This window comes from Erythrolamprus reginae, chromosome 3, assembly GCF_031021105.1.
Source record: "Erythrolamprus reginae isolate rEryReg1 chromosome 3, rEryReg1.hap1, whole genome shotgun sequence".
Lineage (NCBI taxonomy): Eukaryota > Metazoa > Chordata > Lepidosauria > Squamata > Dipsadidae > Erythrolamprus > Erythrolamprus reginae.
In genome coordinates this window covers 49,171,061-49,190,085 of record NC_091952.1, presented here as the reverse complement: position 1 = coordinate 49,190,085, position 19,025 = coordinate 49,171,061, and the positions used below count along the sequence as shown (strand labels likewise).

Here is a 19,025-nt window from a genome sequence, read left to right as displayed (position 1 = left end):
CTTATTATCTATATTGTATTTTGCTTTGTGCTAATCTTGTAATTGCTCAGTGCCTATTATTCTGTATTTGCTTCGTGCTTATTCTGGATTGTTTATATTTTGTTTATATGTAAATAATACTTATTTAACTAAGTCTGTGTCTTGGCTTTATCACACATCCGCGCTCTGTTAAAATTCTCTGCTCAGTATTGTCGAAGGTTTCATAGCCTAGCTAACCGAGACAAGCCAACACTCATCTCAAACCATTGGAATTCCTTGCTCAGTGGCTTCATGTAGATATTAAATGGGAGAGAGGACCAAGCCCTGTGGGATCCCACAAATGGAGGGCTGGACCTCTCACTGCCATCAACACTTTGTTATTAATGTATTTTTGGAGTATAAGACCTTAGTTTTGGGGGATGAAAATAGGGAAAAAATAATCTGCCTGCAACTTATTCATCTGGCTAGATCTGGTCAGTTTCAGCACATTACTTTGCTGGTTTTGATCCCACATCCTTGCTTTTTATCCCCTGGTTGGGGATAAAAAGCAGTTTCTAAAACACTTCACTTCTCTCTCTCTTCAGAGACAAATAATGAGAAAACCAAGCAAAGGAACGGTTGCTTGCTAGCAAAGCACAGAAGATCTCTTCACTCATTAGCACCTCATTAGGGCTGAAAAAAGGCAGAAGATCATTTGCTAGCAAAGCAGAGAAGATTGCTTCACTGTTAGCATCTCTTAGGGCTGAAAAAAGGCTCAGCTGATTGTCCGAGCAGCAGCAATGAAATAAATAGGCAAAGGGAAGATCGTTTAGCTAGCAAAGCACAGAAGATAGCACCTTGTTAGGGCTGAAAAAGGGTTTAGTAAAAGCTACATTTGGAGACACACCCAAATTTTCAGCCTCTTTTAGGGGAGAAAAAGGTGCATCTTATACTCTGAAAAATATGGTAATTACAAATACAGTTATCTTCTAGTCTAATTTACTCTCTTGGGTTTATTTCATCCTCTGATTTCTGCTTCATTTTGTGTAACAGTCAATTCAGATAGAAAAAAGAAACACAATGCTAGATTTATCAGAGCCTTAATTGAATCTTTTTGTTTCCTACAGATGACTACTTATGGTGCATTTCTTCACAAGGGATCCTTCTGTCGTAATTCTTTCAACATCCTAGATTTGCTCGTAGTAGTTGTCTCGCTCATCTCCATGAAACTTGAGTAAGTGGATCACAGAAAGCAAGACTTCCAATAAGTCACTCAGGGATTTCTTGTAGACCAGTGTTTTTCAACCAGTGTGCCGCGGCACACTAGTGTGCCGCGAGACATGGTCAGGTGTGCCGCGAAGCAAAGCTCAGAGGGGAGAAGGAGGGAGAGAGAAAGACATAGAGGGAGGGAAGGAGGGAGAGAGAAAGAAAGCAAAAAAGAGAGGGAAGAAGGAAGAGAGAAAGAAAGAGGGATGGAGAGAGAAATAGAGCGAAAGGGAGGAAGAGAGAGATTTTTTTGTCCAAACTTTTTTTAGCTCCCCCCCCCCTTAATGTTCCCCAGGTTTTTGTAAATGTGAATAATGTGCCGCGGCTCAAAAAAGGTTGGGAAAAACTGTTGTAGACAATGCACCAATTATAGTAACCCAATAACACAGGAGAGTAGAATGGGATTGCTTATATGAATATTTGTAAAGTACATTTGTTTGGTTACAAGAGGGTTTGACAAGATGGTATCGTCCCGATATTTTGGATCAACCTCTACCACTAGTAGATAGCATAGCAAATGGCAAGAGATTGTGAGAGATTTAGTCAAACACACCTGAAGGCACCAAGCTACTTACTGCTACACTGTAAGGACTACTTTGAATATGAAATGTAGGAATATTAAAATATATTTCTGAAAATGCAAAATGTATTTATCATTTTATACAAACATGTTAACCACAGCTCATTAGCTGAAATCTCCGTGACTTGGAAAACTGATGTTGCTTAATAGCAATATTCACAGCCAATGTCAGTCAAAATGTTGACAGGCAGAAAGCTATTTTTATCCTTCCTTTCAGTCAGAAGAAAAAGAAATCAAAATGAAAACTAGAAGTATATTTAGCACTGACGGTTTAATCCAATTGACTGCTGGTTATGCAAAGACTTTGAAAACTTCACATATGTACTTTTGGTCTTTGGTTTTCTGCTTGCTTACACAAATCTTCTTTGAAGGTTTCTCTTAGTTATAGTGGCTGATTGCAGTAGCTGGTGAACAGATGATGTATTACAGTTTGAATAATTTTTCTGTTCCTCAGTAGTCTAAGTTGAGATCCTATGTCAGTGGTGGCGAACCTTTTTTCCTTTGGGTGCCGAAAGCGCATGCGCTCACGCTATCACACACCTGTGAGTCACCACACCCATAATTCAATGCCTGGGAGGGCGGAAACAGCCTCCCCCGCCCCCTGCAGAAGCCCTCTGGAGTCCGAAAACAACCTGTTTCCCGACTTCTGGTGGGCCTGGTAGGCCCGTTTTTCGCCCTCCCCAGTGTCCAGAGGCTTCTGCTCCCCCTCGCCCCAATGCCCTCCAGAAACTATTAAGTTTTGGAAACTATTAAGATTATATAACAAGTTTCCTAGTTACACAGAATTAAACACACATACAATTTGAGGTAGTCCGTGAATTATAACCACTCATTTAGTGTCTGTTTTGAACTTACAATAACACTTAGACTTTTGAATCATCCCCATTATCATGTGATTAGAATTTGGGCACTTGGCAACTGGCATGCATTTCTGACAGTTCCACTGTCTGGGGATCATATGATCATCATTTGTAATTTTCCCAGCTGGCTTCTAATAAGCAATAGGAGAAGCCAGATTCACTTAACAACCAGTGATTTACTTAACAACTGCCAGAACAAGGCCCCAAAGTAGGATTTGCACATGATAACAAATCCTATTATGTTGTTCAAAAGAGGAGCAAGAATACTGCACAAATGTCAGTATGGAAGAACATGCTTCAACATGTTCTAAGTCCGGGGGCCCTTCGGAAATGAGGACCCGGATTGTGGGGGCAATAGGCTGGCTCTGTTAAAAAGTGCTATTGCTAACATGTTGTAAGCCGCCCTGAGTCTAAGGAGAAGGGGGGCATAATTGAATAAACCTAAAATGCCCTCCCAGAGTCTCCATGCGAGCTGAATATTGGCTGGCCGGCACGCACATGCATGCTGGAGCTGAGCTACGGCAATGGGTTGCGTGCTAGCAGATATGGTTCTGCATGCTACCTATGGCACGGGTGGAATAGGTTTGCAATCACTGTCCTTTGTTGTCCCTGTCTTGCTGCATAAAGCTGATAGCTATTCTTTTTTCATCTGAAATCAGGTATAAAATGGGCAAGACAGGAACCAGTCCTGCTCAAACCAGCAGTTCTGTTCTGTAAACATAGAACAGGTCCACACCAATCTGAGTGCTGAGAAATGAATGGCCAGAAGTTGATGCAAAAGTGTGGGAGAAAGGGGTTTAAGAATAACTTCATCTCCAACTTCTATAGGAGACAAATGAAGGCATATAGGCAGGTCCCAGAATAATATTGTAGGATCCAATCTGGGTTAGTTCCTGGGACCAGAGGGTCAGCCCTGGTGATCAAGTCAGATTGGATCCTTCTATATGGAAAGTCATTTCTATGTTTTAAAGTAGGTAGACCTTGTGCATTTCTTTTCTACAATAAACCTACTTACTGAGCCTCGGTGGTGCAGTGGTTAGAGTGCAGTACTGCAAGCTACTTCTGCTGATCACCAGCTGCCAGCAGGTTGCAAGATCGAATCTCAGTAGGCTCAAGGTTGACTCAGCCTTCCATCTTTCTAAGATCGGTAAAATGAGGACCCAGATTGTTGGGAGCAACAACCACTTAGAGAGGGCTGTAAACAGGGCCGGATTCCACTTACTGCCGCTACTGGTGCGCCTCCCACGGAGCTCTGTGACCCCGGCATGTGCACGTGTGCGCCCAAGTAAGATTTTGCTTCTGCACATGTGCAGAGAGCAAAATCTCATGAGGGGACACAAACACTCATGAGATTTTGGTGGTATTTTTTTGCTTCTGCGCATGAGCAGAAGCAAAAGTGCTGAAAATCACCCAAATCTCATGCACCTGCACGTCTTCTTGCGAGATTTTGCTTCCTGCGCATGCGCAGAAGCAAAATCTCGCTCACGCGCATGTGCCCGCCCACTGGTCACCCAGAGCTGCGCGCGCAGCTCCATTTTCGCTACTGGAATGCAGTCTCCCCGCCCCCCAGTCCAGGTAGGTATCCAATACTGAATGTAAAGCATTGTGAAGCGGTATATAAGTCCAAATGCTATTGCTATTGTTTGCCATATAAATCCATGAAGGTTTTCACTGTTATCTAATTCAGTGGGGGAAAACATTATGGATGTATAGCTATGCCTGGCCTGAGCCATGTCTTTCATGGAGTTCTCTTCTGATGAGTATTCACAAGGCATGCTGGGAATTAAGCAGCCACATAGACTTCTCTAACCTCCCTCCCTATTCTGGGAGTGCCCCAAGTCCTTCCTAGACATAACATCAAGGTCATATCTTCCTAGACACACAATGTCTTGGACAGCAGGACCATGACCACAAAGGTTTCAAAAACATAGTAAAAAATCTTTCCCATTTTCTGCAACAGGTCCAGTACCATCTCAGTGGTGAAAATCTTGAGGGTGCTCAGAGTACTGAGACCACTGAGAGCCATTAACAGAGCAAAGGGACTGAAGGTAAGCAACACCCCGAAATAAACAAGACAGAGTGTTATATGCCCATATTTCCCAATGTCTTGAATGACATTTATAAGTTATTAGAATGCCTGAAGTAGAACTGTGGCATACATTTACACCTTATCTAAATTGATAAAGCTCCAGATATCTGGAACGGTGAATATCAGATTTATAAATCTCTTAATGGCTGCTGAGACATTGGATGATCGATCAGATAAACTAAAACAATCTCTCTCTCTTTCTCTCTTTCACCCCCCTTTCTCTCTCTAGCATGTGGTTCAGTGTGTTTTTGTGGCTATTAAGACCATTGGCAACATTGTTCTTGTCACCTTCTTGCTGCAGTTCATGTTTGCCTGCATTGCAGTGCAGCTTTTCAAGGTGAAAGTATTTCTAAGAATTCATTTTCATTTTGTCCTATTCCGTAGGCATATAATTCAGACCTGTTGGCAATAATTGGGTAGTGGGTTTTTTTTTTGGGTGGGTGGGGGTCTTTTTTAAAAAAGTTTCTTGAACATCACTGATTCAGGTTGCTGACAAATAATCCTGTTTTTCTGAGTTTATTCCACTTGTCTCAGTGTGATGCCTTCCAGAAATACTGGGATTACAACTTTCCCAGCCATATTCAGTTAGGAACAGAATACAAGGGATAACTTTGATCTGAAACTAGACAAAGACTATGCAGCTGAAGACATGAAAGAGCAGCTGATGTTTATTAATGAAATTTATATAGCCACCCAATTCACAAAAACAGTGTGGGCAGTGTACAATAATAAATGAAAATTCATTTTAAAAAATGTGCATCTAAATTCTAAAAATATAAAAATCAAAATTAAAAATCAATTAAAATAATATACAAATACCAAGAAGAGAAAGAATTAATACATCCAGCCTCAATACTGAAGCTATCTAAACAGATCTCTAGTTGCCAGAAGCCCCAGAGCAGGAGTGGGCTCCATATTTTTTTACTACCACTCTGTGGACGTGGCTTATTTTGCAGGCATGGCTTTGTGGTTATGTGACTGGGTGGGGGGGACGTTGCTCGGTGATCATGTGACTATGTGATCATGTGACTGGTGGGCGTGGCCAACTTGATGTCACTCACCTCAAGGTTTAAGGTTAGGGTGCCTGGCCTCTCCTCGCCTCAAAGTGCTGGAACACGGCTTCTATGCATGCTCATGAGGAAAAATGAATAAAAATAAATAAAAATAAATAAAGGATGGCTTAGCCCATGGATTTGTACCAACTGATCTAGTTCTGTGACATCATCATGATGTCACTAGCGGGTTGTTACTGGTATGGGCAAACCAGTTTGAACCAGACTAATGGCAAAAATTGGCCTGAGGGACTTCTGAAAATTCAAAACATGGAACCGATCTAATACTGACATGGAGAAGAATGTTCTAGAAGGCAGGGACCATGGCAGAGATAACCTGTCACCTGGGACCATAGTTCCCTCTAAGCCGAGCAGGTGAGCAATCGCTCACTTAAAAATCATCATCAACTCAGAGTTTTCCAAACCTGCCCAGAAGCCGAGAGGGAAATTTTATTATTATTTCTGTGTCGCCCAGTCCCGAAGGGACTGCCGCTCAGACACTATACTTTTCCGCCCACCCCAAAAATTTTTTAGAGAGAACACTGCCTGGGACCCACAATATTTAGGTCTCTGGCAGATGGTATCCATAGCATGCTCTCTCTACTGGGCTGGACTGATATAAATGGGGAGAGGCAGTCCCTCAGATAATCTGGCCCCATCTTATGAAGTCTTTTAAGGTTAAAACCAGTACCCTGAATTGGATGTGAAACAACCTGGCAGCCAATGAAGCTCAAGAAGCAAAGGTATAATTTGTGCTGTTCTAGGGCCACACTTAACTATCTACATGCTAATACTTAGCCTGCAAATGCTAATGTTTAGCAATCCACTACAATAATATTTGCGCATTAAATAGTCCCTTCCCCTCTAGTTGTTGATCAGACATATTAGTCTCTTTCAATGCTATTACTATTTGGTATAGCAATAACTTCTTTTAGGAAACAGGAATTATTTCCACTTTCTCATCAAGAAAAGAAACCCATCCTTGATCCATTTGTAGCAGGGGATGCTAATTTTTAAGACAAGTCAAATCTAGTATAATCTGGGAAACACTAAAACTCTGTAAGGTAAGACCAGCACAATTAATAATTATTTTGGTTTCTGTTTTAAATACAGGGGAAGTTCTACAGCTGTACAGATTCTACTAAGATGACTGCAGCAGAATGCCGGTATGCCTCCCTTCATTATTTTCTTCACTTCAGAAACATATCATTATAGCACCATTCTTTCCTGAAGGTCAAATTCAAGGAGATTATCAGGTGCAAAGGATCAGAACCAGCCATTAAGTTGCAGCACAGAAGATTCATTCAAGTCTATACACAAGTATCTAGCCAACTAATGTTCAACACTAAACTGATGCCAAATTAGGGCAACAGAATTCAGGAGGGGTTGAATTTGGACCATTGATGGGAACATAAGGACTCTAAGCTAATGATGCATTTAGCTCTGCTGCTCAACTCTGCCCGCTGTTCTCCAATAGCTTCCCTTACATTTCTAGGCACAGGGCAGTTTAAGATTGAAGCACTTTTGAGAGATAAATTTAGAAAGATTATTTTTTCTGTGGGATTTGGATTTTAAAATTTGATAAACATTCCTCCTATGCTCTAAGCTTTTAGAATATCTCTAAAGAGAATAATAATAACAACAATAACAACAGCAGCAGCAGCAGCAGCAACAACAAAAGATTAAAATCTTTTCAATCTTTTCCAAAAATGGGGCATGCAACCCGCCACCCGATATGAGATGCTCTTTTTTTTTTAATCTCTGGACGTCTCATTTTTGGAATTGGGGAGGAAAGCGTTTTCAGGCTGTAGCACCAGCTGGAATACCCACCATCTGAAATACGATGCTCTTTTTTTGCCTTCGCATGCTCTGTTTTTGGAATGGGGAGGAGAGTGATTGACCTAACTGCACAAAGCCTAAAATAGTAATCAAGGTACTGAAATAACTTGGGTCTTCTGGCACAAACTGCCCAGCAGTGCAGCACATATCACTTCCAAAATCAATCAATCAATAAAAATCTCCAAATCAAGGTCTCAAGAAACTCAATGTGAGGAATCAGTTGGGAGAATCATGAATCTTTGTGGCTCTTATGTCCCCCACCCCACCCACTCCGGTTAAATGCCCAGAATTGTTTTGGGGTTTTTTTGCTCCCCCAAAATTAAGGTGCGTCTTATACTCCGATGCGTCTTATACTCTGAAAAATACGGTATACTGAAGGCCAAAAATAAGTAGCTTGTTCGTCAGAATTGAAATTAAGGCTGCAGTGTTGTACCTATTTCATTGGAAATATATATATATCCCTTGAACAAAATTGCTTACAGTATTTCTAAAGTAGGCATCACTGTTATATTCTATATGCTCACTTAATGATTTAGGCTCTTTGTAGCTAATACATGGATTCTCATCCCAGGGGAGAGTTCATTATGTATGTCGATGCTGATCCAACACAGGTTGTGAAAAAACAAAGGATGTGGCTCCACAATGAATTCCACTTTGATAATGTCTTATCAGCTATGATGTCTCTCTTCACTGTATCCACCTTTGAAGGATGGCCTCAGTGAGTACGGAATCCACTATGGAGGAAGTGTGTTTATGTGTGTGCATATTGGGATGGAGATGGTGGGGGGGAAGTTGCTAGGAATATTTAGACTAGACATCTCCATCATGATACCTTTAAAATGTACTGGACTTCAGCTCAGTGAATTCCCAGCCAATGTGGCCAGTGCCCGTCATATATTCCCATCAGCTGTAGAAAACTGATTTAGTGGGATCCTATGGAACACCACTGTTTCCTTTTGTCCTAGCTTTTATTGTTTAAGCAAAATGGCACAGAAAGGGGAACATAACTAATAATCTTATCAGCAGAGTGTACAAATTGCTGTTCAGAGCATAGAAATTATATTACTTGTTATTTTCATAACCAATTAGATAATTGGAATAAAGATTATCATATTGTGGTTTGATAGTTGAACAGTATCGGACCAGAATATCTCTGGGACCGCCTTTTGCCGCACAAATCCCAGCGACCGGTTAGGTCCCACAGAGTTGGCCTTCTCCGGGTCCCGTCGACTAAACAATGTCATTTGGCGGGACCCAGGAGAAGAGCCTTCTCTGTGGCGGCCCCGACCCTCTAGAACCAGCTCCCCCCAGATATCAGAGTTGCCCCCACCCTCCTTGCCTTTTGCAAGCTCCTTAAAACCCACCTCTGTCGTCAGGCATGGGGGAATTGAAATTTTTTCCCTTCCCCCTAGGCTTATAGAATTTATACATGGTATGCTTGTTTGTATAATTGGTCTCTTAAATTGGGGTTTTTTAGATTATTTTTTAATATTAGATTTGTTACATTGTCTTTTTTATTGTTGTTAGCCGCCCCGAGTCTTCGGAGAGGGACGGCATACAAATCTAATAAATAGATAGATAGATAGATAGATAGATAGATAGATAGATAGATAGATAGATAGATAGATAGATAGTAGGTGCTATTTTCCTCCACAATACTGTTTTGAAAAACTATGTATTACAGGTATACATATATTCACCATTAAATTAATTGTTTAGAAACCTGTTAAGACTGAACTTTTTGAAAGCTCAATTATTGATGTCAATTAATTTGGAACCTCTATTTTCCTTTTTCAGATTATTATATAAAGCAATTGATACACACACTGAAGACATGGGCCCTTTATACAACCATCGTATGGGCATTGCTATCTTCTTCATAATCTATCTCATTCTCATTGCCTTTTTTATGATGAACATCTTTGTAGGTTTCATCATTGTAACTTTCCAGGAGCAAGGTGAAACTGAGTACAAAGATTGTGAGCTGAACAAAAACCAGGCAAGTTTATCTTTTGAACTGATATGACAAGTCGTAGATTTTAGCTTATCTTTATCAAAGATATGGGCTAATGTTGTGTGAACATCATAAAAGTGCAAGGCTAATTCTGAGACTTTGGTGAGAAATGTAAGTATCTGTTCCTCATCACAATAATGTTAAAATTTCCTGGTAGATGGCTGGGTTGACCCTGGACTTAATGAAGCACAGTGGACCAATACCAGCAGGTGGCATGGCTCCCCAAATCAACACAGACTGTGGAAACTTTTGCATCTCATTTGGAAACCAAGGACCCAGAGTGTTGTGGTTAGCTCTGGCCCAGCTCCTGCCCCAAGGACTGTGGAGGTGGGGGAGACATCCACATGCTGCAGGCCTGTTTGCCCCCAGTGGAATCTGCTGATGAAGGCTCCTCTGACCAAGAAGACATGAGTGACAAGGAGGAGGAGAGTGTGGGAGACAGCTCAAAAGGAGATCAATTATCTAGCTCCTCCTTGGATTCGGAACAAGAGTTAATGATACAGCCACGCATGCAGAGAGCGATGCATAGGCAACAGCAACTGAGAGAGTATTATCAAAGAAAATGAGGCCACATGTGGTTGGGTGGGGCTGTGGTAATTAGTGAGGCTGCTATAAATAGCAGCCTGTGGGTTTGGCCATTGTGGAGGATTATCTGATCGTTGTGTTTCGTGACTGCTTTACTGACTTTGATCTTTTGCGTGCTGATTTCCCCCCGCTTTGAAACAAAACCAGAGCAAAGTGTGTTTCACTTTGTGAAAGAAGAAGGACTGTGAATTGCCTCACAGCTGCAAGCAAAGTATCACAGAACTGATAAGGGACTTGTACAAATTACCAGTTTGTTTGGAGACAACTGCTCTTTGCTATACCAAAAGAGGGCTTGGTTTAAGTGACTTTTCATTATAAAGAACATTGTTTTGAATTTTCAAACGTGTGTGTGTCTGAAATTTGTACCTGTGAATTTTTGGGAGGATTCTACCAGAGAGCCCGACAGAACACAGAGTATGGATTAAGAATGGAGAGAAACACGTTGCAAGATGCTTGAGGTCCAGTGTAAAGTTTTCACAGTCATTAAGTCCAGGGTCAATGGAGCCATCTACCAGGAGATTTTGGAGCACTCTATGCTTCTATCCTCATACGAAACTTATGGGGATAGTGACTTAAATTGTCCAGCAGGACTTGGCACCTTCCCACACTGCGAAAAACACCAAAACCTGCTTCAATGACTGGGATATTCACATCAAACTCCATAACAAACTTTATGGACTTTAAACACATTATCTTTGCTGATGACTTGCTTGTTCTTATCTGTCCCCTTCACATCTTGCCTTGAATCTCATTCCAGCGCCAGTGTGTCCAGTATGCCCTGAAAGCACGGCCTCTGCGATGCTACATTCCCAAGAACCCTTACCAGTACCAGATCTGGTATTTGGTGACCTCCTCCTACTTTGAGTACCTCATGTTTTTCCTGATCACACTGAACACCATCTGCTTAGGCATGCAGGTATGGAAGCAAAGAACTCCTCTTCAGCTGGGGAATGGCGGTGGCAGTAGCAGGAATTATGAGTTTTTGGGACTAGCCTGCTTCCTGAAGGAAAGTTGAAACATGGGATTCATCCACATGCCCACTAATTTTACCTTGAAGATGTCTTGTTGGCCATGCTTTAAAGACATGTCCACATGATGCAACTTTATCTCCTCCCAGCCAATAGCTGAGAGCGCCTAACTTATTCATCTGCTTTGAAGTTAAAGGGATGTATTTGCCTTCTTTCTCTTACACTTTGCTCGTTGCAAGGCCCTTCAGCTGAAATTGTGACACTGATGATGTAGTCAAAGAGTGTTATTTGCCCAGAGTCCTCTTGGTCACTTTCCATATTTTTCACTCCTAATCCTGCAGTCTGTGAGGTTTAATTTCCCAAAGAGAATGTCTGTGGTCAAATTTTCACTGTTCTCATTTGTTAAATGTGTCCATCAAAAGCATCATTATGTATAGGCTAGTGATGGCAAACCTTTTTTGGTTCACATGCCGAAAGTGGGTGAGCACCGGGAGGGGGGAGTGTCACACACACACACACACGTGGGGCCCCTTCACATTTATGTGTGACCCTCCCCACTCCCAGCATGCCAGGGCACACCCACGTTTTGCTCTTCCCAGGCTTCAGAGCCTTTCTAGGAGCCCTAGGAGGGTGAAATGGCCTCTCCTCCCCTGGAGGCCCTTCGGAGGCTAGAAACATTCCATTTGCTGACTTCCGGTTGGACCAAAAGGCTGGTTTTTTTGTTCTCCACAACCTCTAGAGCCTTTCTAGGATCCTGGGGAGGGCAAAAACGGCCTTTCACACCCCTCTGGAAGCCCTCCAAAGGCCAGAAATGGCCCATTTTCCAACCAAAGAAATGGGCATGCATGCTGGACATGAACTCACATGCCCGCTGATATGGCTCCATCACAGATATAGTCTATCACCACATACACACAAACTCTTCATCCAGAGGTGGGCTACTGCCTGAACCGGGGGGACGACGACGATGCAGTGGGGTAGCGAAAATGGAGCTCCACCCCAGAGCACCCAATTTGCACTGAAAGATGTTGAAAGAAAATGCAGGGCGTCCTGCATAAGCCCCACCCACAGTGTGGTAGTAAAAATTTTGGTAGCCCTTCACTGTCTTCATCTATTTGTTGCTTTCTACAAAGGGACCAGAGCAGTAGTTTTTCATTGCCATTTTGGCAATAGGAATAGCAGACAATGAGATATAGGGCAAGGTGAAGTTAAGAGGAGAAGAGGAGAATCCATCTAGTACCAATCTAACTATTTTCTGTCAGAGTAACAAAGAGAAAGCAAGCATAGTGATTTTGCCTTTAATGAAAAGCTTTATTCTTTTTAAAGTCCATGTTTTCTAAATAGTCTGATTTTCAACTTTCTCTACAGCATTACAAGCAATCAGAGTTCATGAACCAGCTCTCAGATGTCCTCAATGTAGTTTTCACCATCCTCTTTACTATTGAAATGATTCTTAAACTGATAGCTTTCAAGGCAAAGGTGAGTGAGAATTGATGGATCACAACTTCTAACAGAAAGCCACCCTGATCTTGATTTAGAGTAACACTGGCCATCTTCAGTGAGGATGGTCCTAAAAGACCACTTGTGTCGGCTATATACCATATTTTTGGGAGACACACCGGTGTATAAGGCGCACCTTAGTTTTTGGGGAGGGAAATAAGGAAAAAATAATCTACCTACCAGGCATTCATCTGGCTAGTCTTTAGTCTGGTCAGCTTCAACACATTAGTTTACTGGTTTTGAGCCCAGGTGCTTGCTTTTTATTCCCTGGTTGGGAATACAAAACAGTTTCTAAAACACTTCACTTCTCTCTCTCTTCAGAAAGAGAAACAATGAACAAAAGCAGGCAAAGGAAAGATCACTTGGCTAGCAAAGCACAGAAGATCGCTTCACTAATTAGCAACTAGTTAGGGCTGAAAAAAGGCTCAGCTGATTGTCGGAGGGAGCAGCAATGAAAGAAGCAGGCAGAGGGAAGATTGCTTAGCTAGCAAAGCATGGAAGATCACATTAGCACCTTGTTTGGGTTGAAAAAGGCCTAGTAAAAGCTACATTTGGAGTATAAGACACACCCAATTTTTCAGCCTCTTTTAGGGGAGAAAAAGGTGCATCTTATACTCTGAAAAATACGGTATCTGTCACTTGTTTTAATAAAGTCACAAGGTTCAACAATAAGCCAAAAGTTTCAGCACTGATTCTTGAACTGAAAAAGTTTCAGAAAAGGTTCCTAGTACCTTTCCCAGCTTAATCTATTTATTTGGAGTTTATATTCTTCTTTCTTTTCCAGGGATACTTTGGAGATCCTTGGAATGTCTTTGATTTTCTCATAGTTGTCGGCAGCATCATTGATGTCATCCTGAGTCAGATTGATGTAAGTGCTATGAGGATAATTGTATTGGAAGGAAACAAGGAGTTGGAACGACTTGTTAGACTGAAGAGAACGGGAACAACGACTACTAAGCAGCCACAGTTTCCCAGTGTCCCACATATGTCATGAGTACTGCATGTTCAAATACAGCTTCTAAATCACAGCAATTGTCAATCATTTTCAGTTGTGGCTATTTGCTAGTTGAGTTGCAGATCCCTTAGTTAGAGTTTGAGTAAGTCATATTCTGTTAAACTTAGACATCTTTCAAAAATCATCTTAAGGTAACTTGTTCTTGATTTTTTTTACTTATCAAGGATTGATATATCAGATATACTGCATATGCCAGGGGACACCACTTCTCCTGAACCAAGGATAGGCAAAGTTGGCTCTTCTATGACATGTGGACTTCAACTCCCAGAATTCCTGAGCTAGCATGATTGGCTCAGGAATTCTGGGAGTTGAAGTCCACAAGTCATAGAAGAGCCACCTTTGCCTACCCTTGTTACCTAGACCTATAGCATCTGTCTGTTCTCTAAAACTTGAGCTTCAATAAATCATACATACATAGCAAACGAAATTCCTCTTGAGATGGTTTGCCTCATGGTACCGACAGAGAATTTCTACCCTGTGGACCATGGCAACCATATATCATCTGCTTATTATATGTGCTTCTACTGCGTCTGTCTTTATGGAAAGGTGTACGCGCATAATTTGGGCTTTTTGCATACCTGTGCATGAATGCTATGGTACTGTATACACACAAGCATATTAAAATAAATAATATAGGAGAAATTGCATATGCATTTTCCCAAACTGAATATGCTTATAAAGGAGAGAAAGTGCATAGCTTTGGATGAAAAATGTCTTCATGTGCCTTTGGCTCCATTGCTATTGTTTACAGCTATGGTTAGCTATCATTTTAGAAACAAGATTAGAAGTATGAGAATCTACAATATTATTCATCAGTAGTATTTGTGTTTTATTCATAATTACTCTAATCATTACAAACATACACTGTAACTTCTTTTATTTTACATATACAGTCCGTATAAAATTTTGTTACATTTCTTTATTATCCAAACTTGCTTTATCATCAGTTCCAAAGTTTTATAAATCACCAACAGAATGATCAACCCGACTTACAATTTTTCTTCTCAAATCTAAACATAAAGAGCTGAGGGAAAAATTATACATCAAAAGTCACCATTGAAATTTTCTCTTTTCTGCCCTTATCGTGGGGTACATTTCTTAGTACAGACTTTAACTCTTTCAATATGTTTTCACTACACATGACTTGACTGATTAAAACATTTGAGAAGTAGACATAGAACATTAACATAAAAAAGAAACAAATCCATTGAAATTTAGACAGGAAATCATTCTCTTGCTTTGGGAATCTGTAGTTTTCTTCATAATTAGAAATGGAAATTCTTCTTGTCCTAATTTCATCCTTCTTATGTTACACTGGAATACTGTTTACTGAACTGTTGTGAGTTGTAAATTGTACGTTGTAAAAAGCCATCATTCTCATAAAACATCATCTTGATATACTTCCATGCCGATTGCTTTGCATTTTCTTTGTTCATAAAAAAGCAATTTTTAAAATAATAATTTTAGAACGTCTGTTTTTCTTCCCAAAACATTGTATCTTTGGTTTTCAAACCAGATTAATAGTCTTTTCTTTTATGAATACATTCTGTGTTTCATAAAGTTTTTAAATGGTCTATAGAATTCGCATCTGATAGTATTATGTTCATACAAATGAATACATTAAGGTTGATATCTATATACCTAGAAATCATATACTAATTGTTCAAATAAGGTTTATTCCCAGTAAAAGAGAAAGAACAAGTTAGAATATTAAATGTGACCACACGTAGCAGGCTTGAAGCACAAATATTAAATTAATGCCAGGATTTTCAAATGTTACACCAAGCACAGCTATAGAACAGAATAGAATTCTTTATTGGTCAAGTGTGATTGGACACACAAGGAATTTGTCTTTGGTGCATATGCTCTCAGTGTACATAAAAGGAAATACACATTTGTTAAGAATTATGAAATGCAACACTTAATGATTGTCATAGGGGGCAAATAAGCAATCAGGAAACAATCAATATTAATAAAAATCTTAAGGATACAAGCAACAAGTTACAGTCATATAGTCATACATAAACTTCAACTGAAATACTTGAATACTCAACTTAAATATTTGATTTATCCAATAGAAAATATACAGGTGCCATTCAGCAAAATTAGTTTTTTTATTGCAGACAAGAACAAATCTTTATACATAAGAATATCTATCTAATCAATACATTAATAATAAAAGTCTATATAGATTTATATTCCAAGTATTACATTCTAGGATTTTTCCTTCCACAATTCCATGTTAATGGAGCCTGGCAGTTGTGTTGATGGTCTTAGAAGACACCTGATCTATGCTGGCATAGCTTTTTTTTTTTTAAGCCAGAGAACTGTAGGGGTTTGACCTTGTAAATTGCCAGCCATATAAGGAGATAGATAATGGCTTCTAGCAAGGAGCCAGCCTGACAAGGAAATATTAAAATATGAAAATATGAAAAGTAACTTATCATAGAACATCTTCCTAATTTTTGTACAAAGACAATTCTGTCTTTTATCTATTCAACTGTTGTATTGTTTTTATGGATTAGAACAATTATTTTCAGAACTTAGTAGGAAAAGGGAGACATTCTGAGAATCAAGTCTTTCTGAATATATGACCATAATATGCCATAACAGGACGGAACATAGAGCCTGGTTTCTTCTGATGTACCCAACACATGACTATAATTGAAATTTAATTCACTTGTGGTCTCTTGGCAGTTTGACTGTAGCTGATAATGTATCATAGACAGTTATAGGCATCTAATCTTGGAAGAAATATATCTTATGTAAATATTCAAAGATGTTGCTTGATTTCTCTTAGTTTCATCAAATTCTCTTAGCCTAGGAGATTTCTATGTTCTGCTAAAAACACTACTTAGCTTAATGTCCTTCATGCCATTGTTTTTTTATTCATTATTCTCCAATCCTTTCCTCCTACCTCCTTTCTAACTGTACATCTCATTGTAACCCTAATGCGATTCTTTCATGATTTCTCTGTGAAACTCCAGTTCACCCACCCACCCCCATTTCCTATCCCCTTCTCTCTCCAAATCATTGTTTCCAACTTCTCTATTCTTTTTAAATTGCACTTGTCTGACTCTACTATTTTCTTAACAGACAATTCTTGTTTCCAGTGGTGGATTGTACTGCCTAAGCGGTGGCTGTGATGGCGTTGTAAATATCAGCTGCATGAAATTGTTGTGGACGCCATTTTGTTCCACATTTCCCTTTCCTCCTTTTCTAGATTACCTCTTCTTGCTGTGTGCTGCTGTGTAAAAGTGTGAGTTGCATGCAACTAATGCTCAAAAGAGGGTCTGTAGGAAAACAAACTGTGATTGTTTAGAAGTAATACCGATAATGCTGATAAAGAAAACATGTTTGTGGAGAAGTTATTGAAGAATCGCTTAATACTCGATCACAGCTACTCTAGGCAGCTTAAAAACAATGAAAACATAGTATAGGACAAAATTCGAGTCCACGGAGAGGGGCGGAATGTAAGTCCAATGAATGAATGAATGAATGAATGAATGAATGAATGAATGAATGAATGAATATTTTAAAAAACAATACCCGTCTCAGTCCAACCTCCACCACCACCAAGCGACAACACCATCAAATAAGCCATTTGACTGTGGCTTATTGAGTGGGCTCCATCCCACTATGAATTCCCCAGCAAAAGTCATCAGGGCCTTACGAAAGAGTGTCAAAATATAGGGAAGCCCAATTTCGGAAGGGATGATATTCTCAAGAGTTATCCTACTTCTTGGTGATTGACACCTTTCCATATGAATAGATTGGTGCAATCCCTTTAATTCTATCCTATCCCCCTGTAAAGGGCTATGAGAATAACCTTCTGCTAAGGAGTAAGAGCCACCTTCTGCTAAGGTCTGCTAAGACAAATCTTGAATCCAAAGCAGGAATGGGGAGGTAGACAAAGCACCTCTGTGATTGACTCTTCCTGGTTCTTCCTTGTGCTCAGAAAGGGGAGAGCTGCAAAATCCAAGGACTGAGGAAAAGCTTTCAGATTTGCAAGATTCTGTCACTGTGATCTTATCATAAAGGCAGTATTGGTATTCATGGTTTCCTGCCCTGGATCACCTCGAAGGGTTGACACTCCTTTGAAATATACCATATCAAATTTATGCCTGCCTAATTTGTTTTCAGTTTTTGTCTGGTTTCAACTCTTCAGTTAAAGGTATATACCTTGTTTCAGGGCAAAACAATGAATAAATCTGAGAACTGGCTGTTCATCACATCCTTCCCTGATCATAGTTCCTTCTTGGGACACTTTTGATTTTAAGGGAGGATAATGCAGAAGTATTTCATTTAATAGGAGGCAATTTAGTCCTTGGCAATGCCAGTTCAGCATTAGGCTTGGGTAACTCTTTAGAACAATAGATAATATTAGCTGCATCTGTGTGCAGCCTGTTAAATCCTCCAGAGGTGGGCTCTTACTGGTGCAGTCTGGGGTGGTGCTCCTGTAGTGGCCCGCAGATTGCGCAATCTTGGCATGACAGCTCCAATGCTGTCTTTGCCAGTCCATGCACACTGCCATCATTTCCCCTATGTTTTTGTGATTTTTTGGCTCTCTGAACATGCGCAGAAATAAAATTGTCCATCAGCGCATGCGTGGAAGCAAAATAGTGCTAGGAATCTGCCCCTGCATTCTTCCTATCATAATGTGACTTTGATTACCTTATTTAATCAAGCTCACATGATGACAGTCCATAATTCATTTTTTCCATAGGGGCTTTCCTTTCTTTTGTTCACTTTCCACTATTGTGCAAATGGTGAAGCTGCCGAGGTACAGTGGGTGTACATGAAGATGACAACATGCAAAAACAACCCTGGTCAGCAACGGCAGTTCTGTTGCCATGGGCAGTGATGTTATTGCAGCAATAATCAGTGCTATCACCATCACCTGTAGTCTTCTGTCCCTAGGCTACAAATAAGATACAAAAGTAATACAATAAAAGTTTAATGTTGGTATAGAAAGAAAAGAAAGGAAAAATAGAAAGAATAAGAAAGTATGTTTCATTATTTAGCTCATATAAACCTATTTCCTTTTGGTTTGGACTGCTATCAAAGCATTGATATTAAATAATGTTATCTGTGCTTATTGGTCAGGATCAATGTAATTTTACAGAAAAAAAATATTGGTACATAAAAGTGCTGAAATGGACATTTAACCAGAGCTGTTAAATTCATATAAACAGCTACTGTATTTTTAATGTAAAAAAGGTCAGGTGCAATGGAATTGATCAAATCTACTTAAGAACTGAAACTGATTTATGAACTACATTTTTGCTTCTCTGCAGAA

General features: G+C 40.0%; 1 protein-coding gene across 1 annotated transcript in view; it reads left to right on the top strand.

Moving 5' to 3' along the window:
* The window catches only part of CACNA1S (calcium voltage-gated channel subunit alpha1 S), a 107,314-nt gene that overhangs the window by 52,082 nt on the left and 36,207 nt on the right, over window positions 1-19,025 (top strand). Inside the window, exons 20-29 of the mRNA XM_070748865.1 lie at window positions 1,086-1,192; window positions 4,625-4,712; window positions 4,983-5,090; window positions 6,919-6,971; window positions 8,216-8,362; window positions 9,442-9,643; window positions 11,001-11,159; window positions 12,580-12,690; window positions 13,496-13,579; window positions 16,823-16,876. Coding sequence (XP_070604966.1) covers window positions 1,086-1,192; window positions 4,625-4,712; window positions 4,983-5,090; window positions 6,919-6,971; window positions 8,216-8,362; window positions 9,442-9,643; window positions 11,001-11,159; window positions 12,580-12,690; window positions 13,496-13,579; window positions 16,823-16,876 — 1,113 coding nt within the window. The remainder of the gene's footprint in view (window positions 1-1,085; window positions 1,193-4,624; window positions 4,713-4,982; window positions 5,091-6,918; window positions 6,972-8,215; window positions 8,363-9,441; window positions 9,644-11,000; window positions 11,160-12,579; window positions 12,691-13,495; window positions 13,580-16,822; window positions 16,877-19,025) is intronic.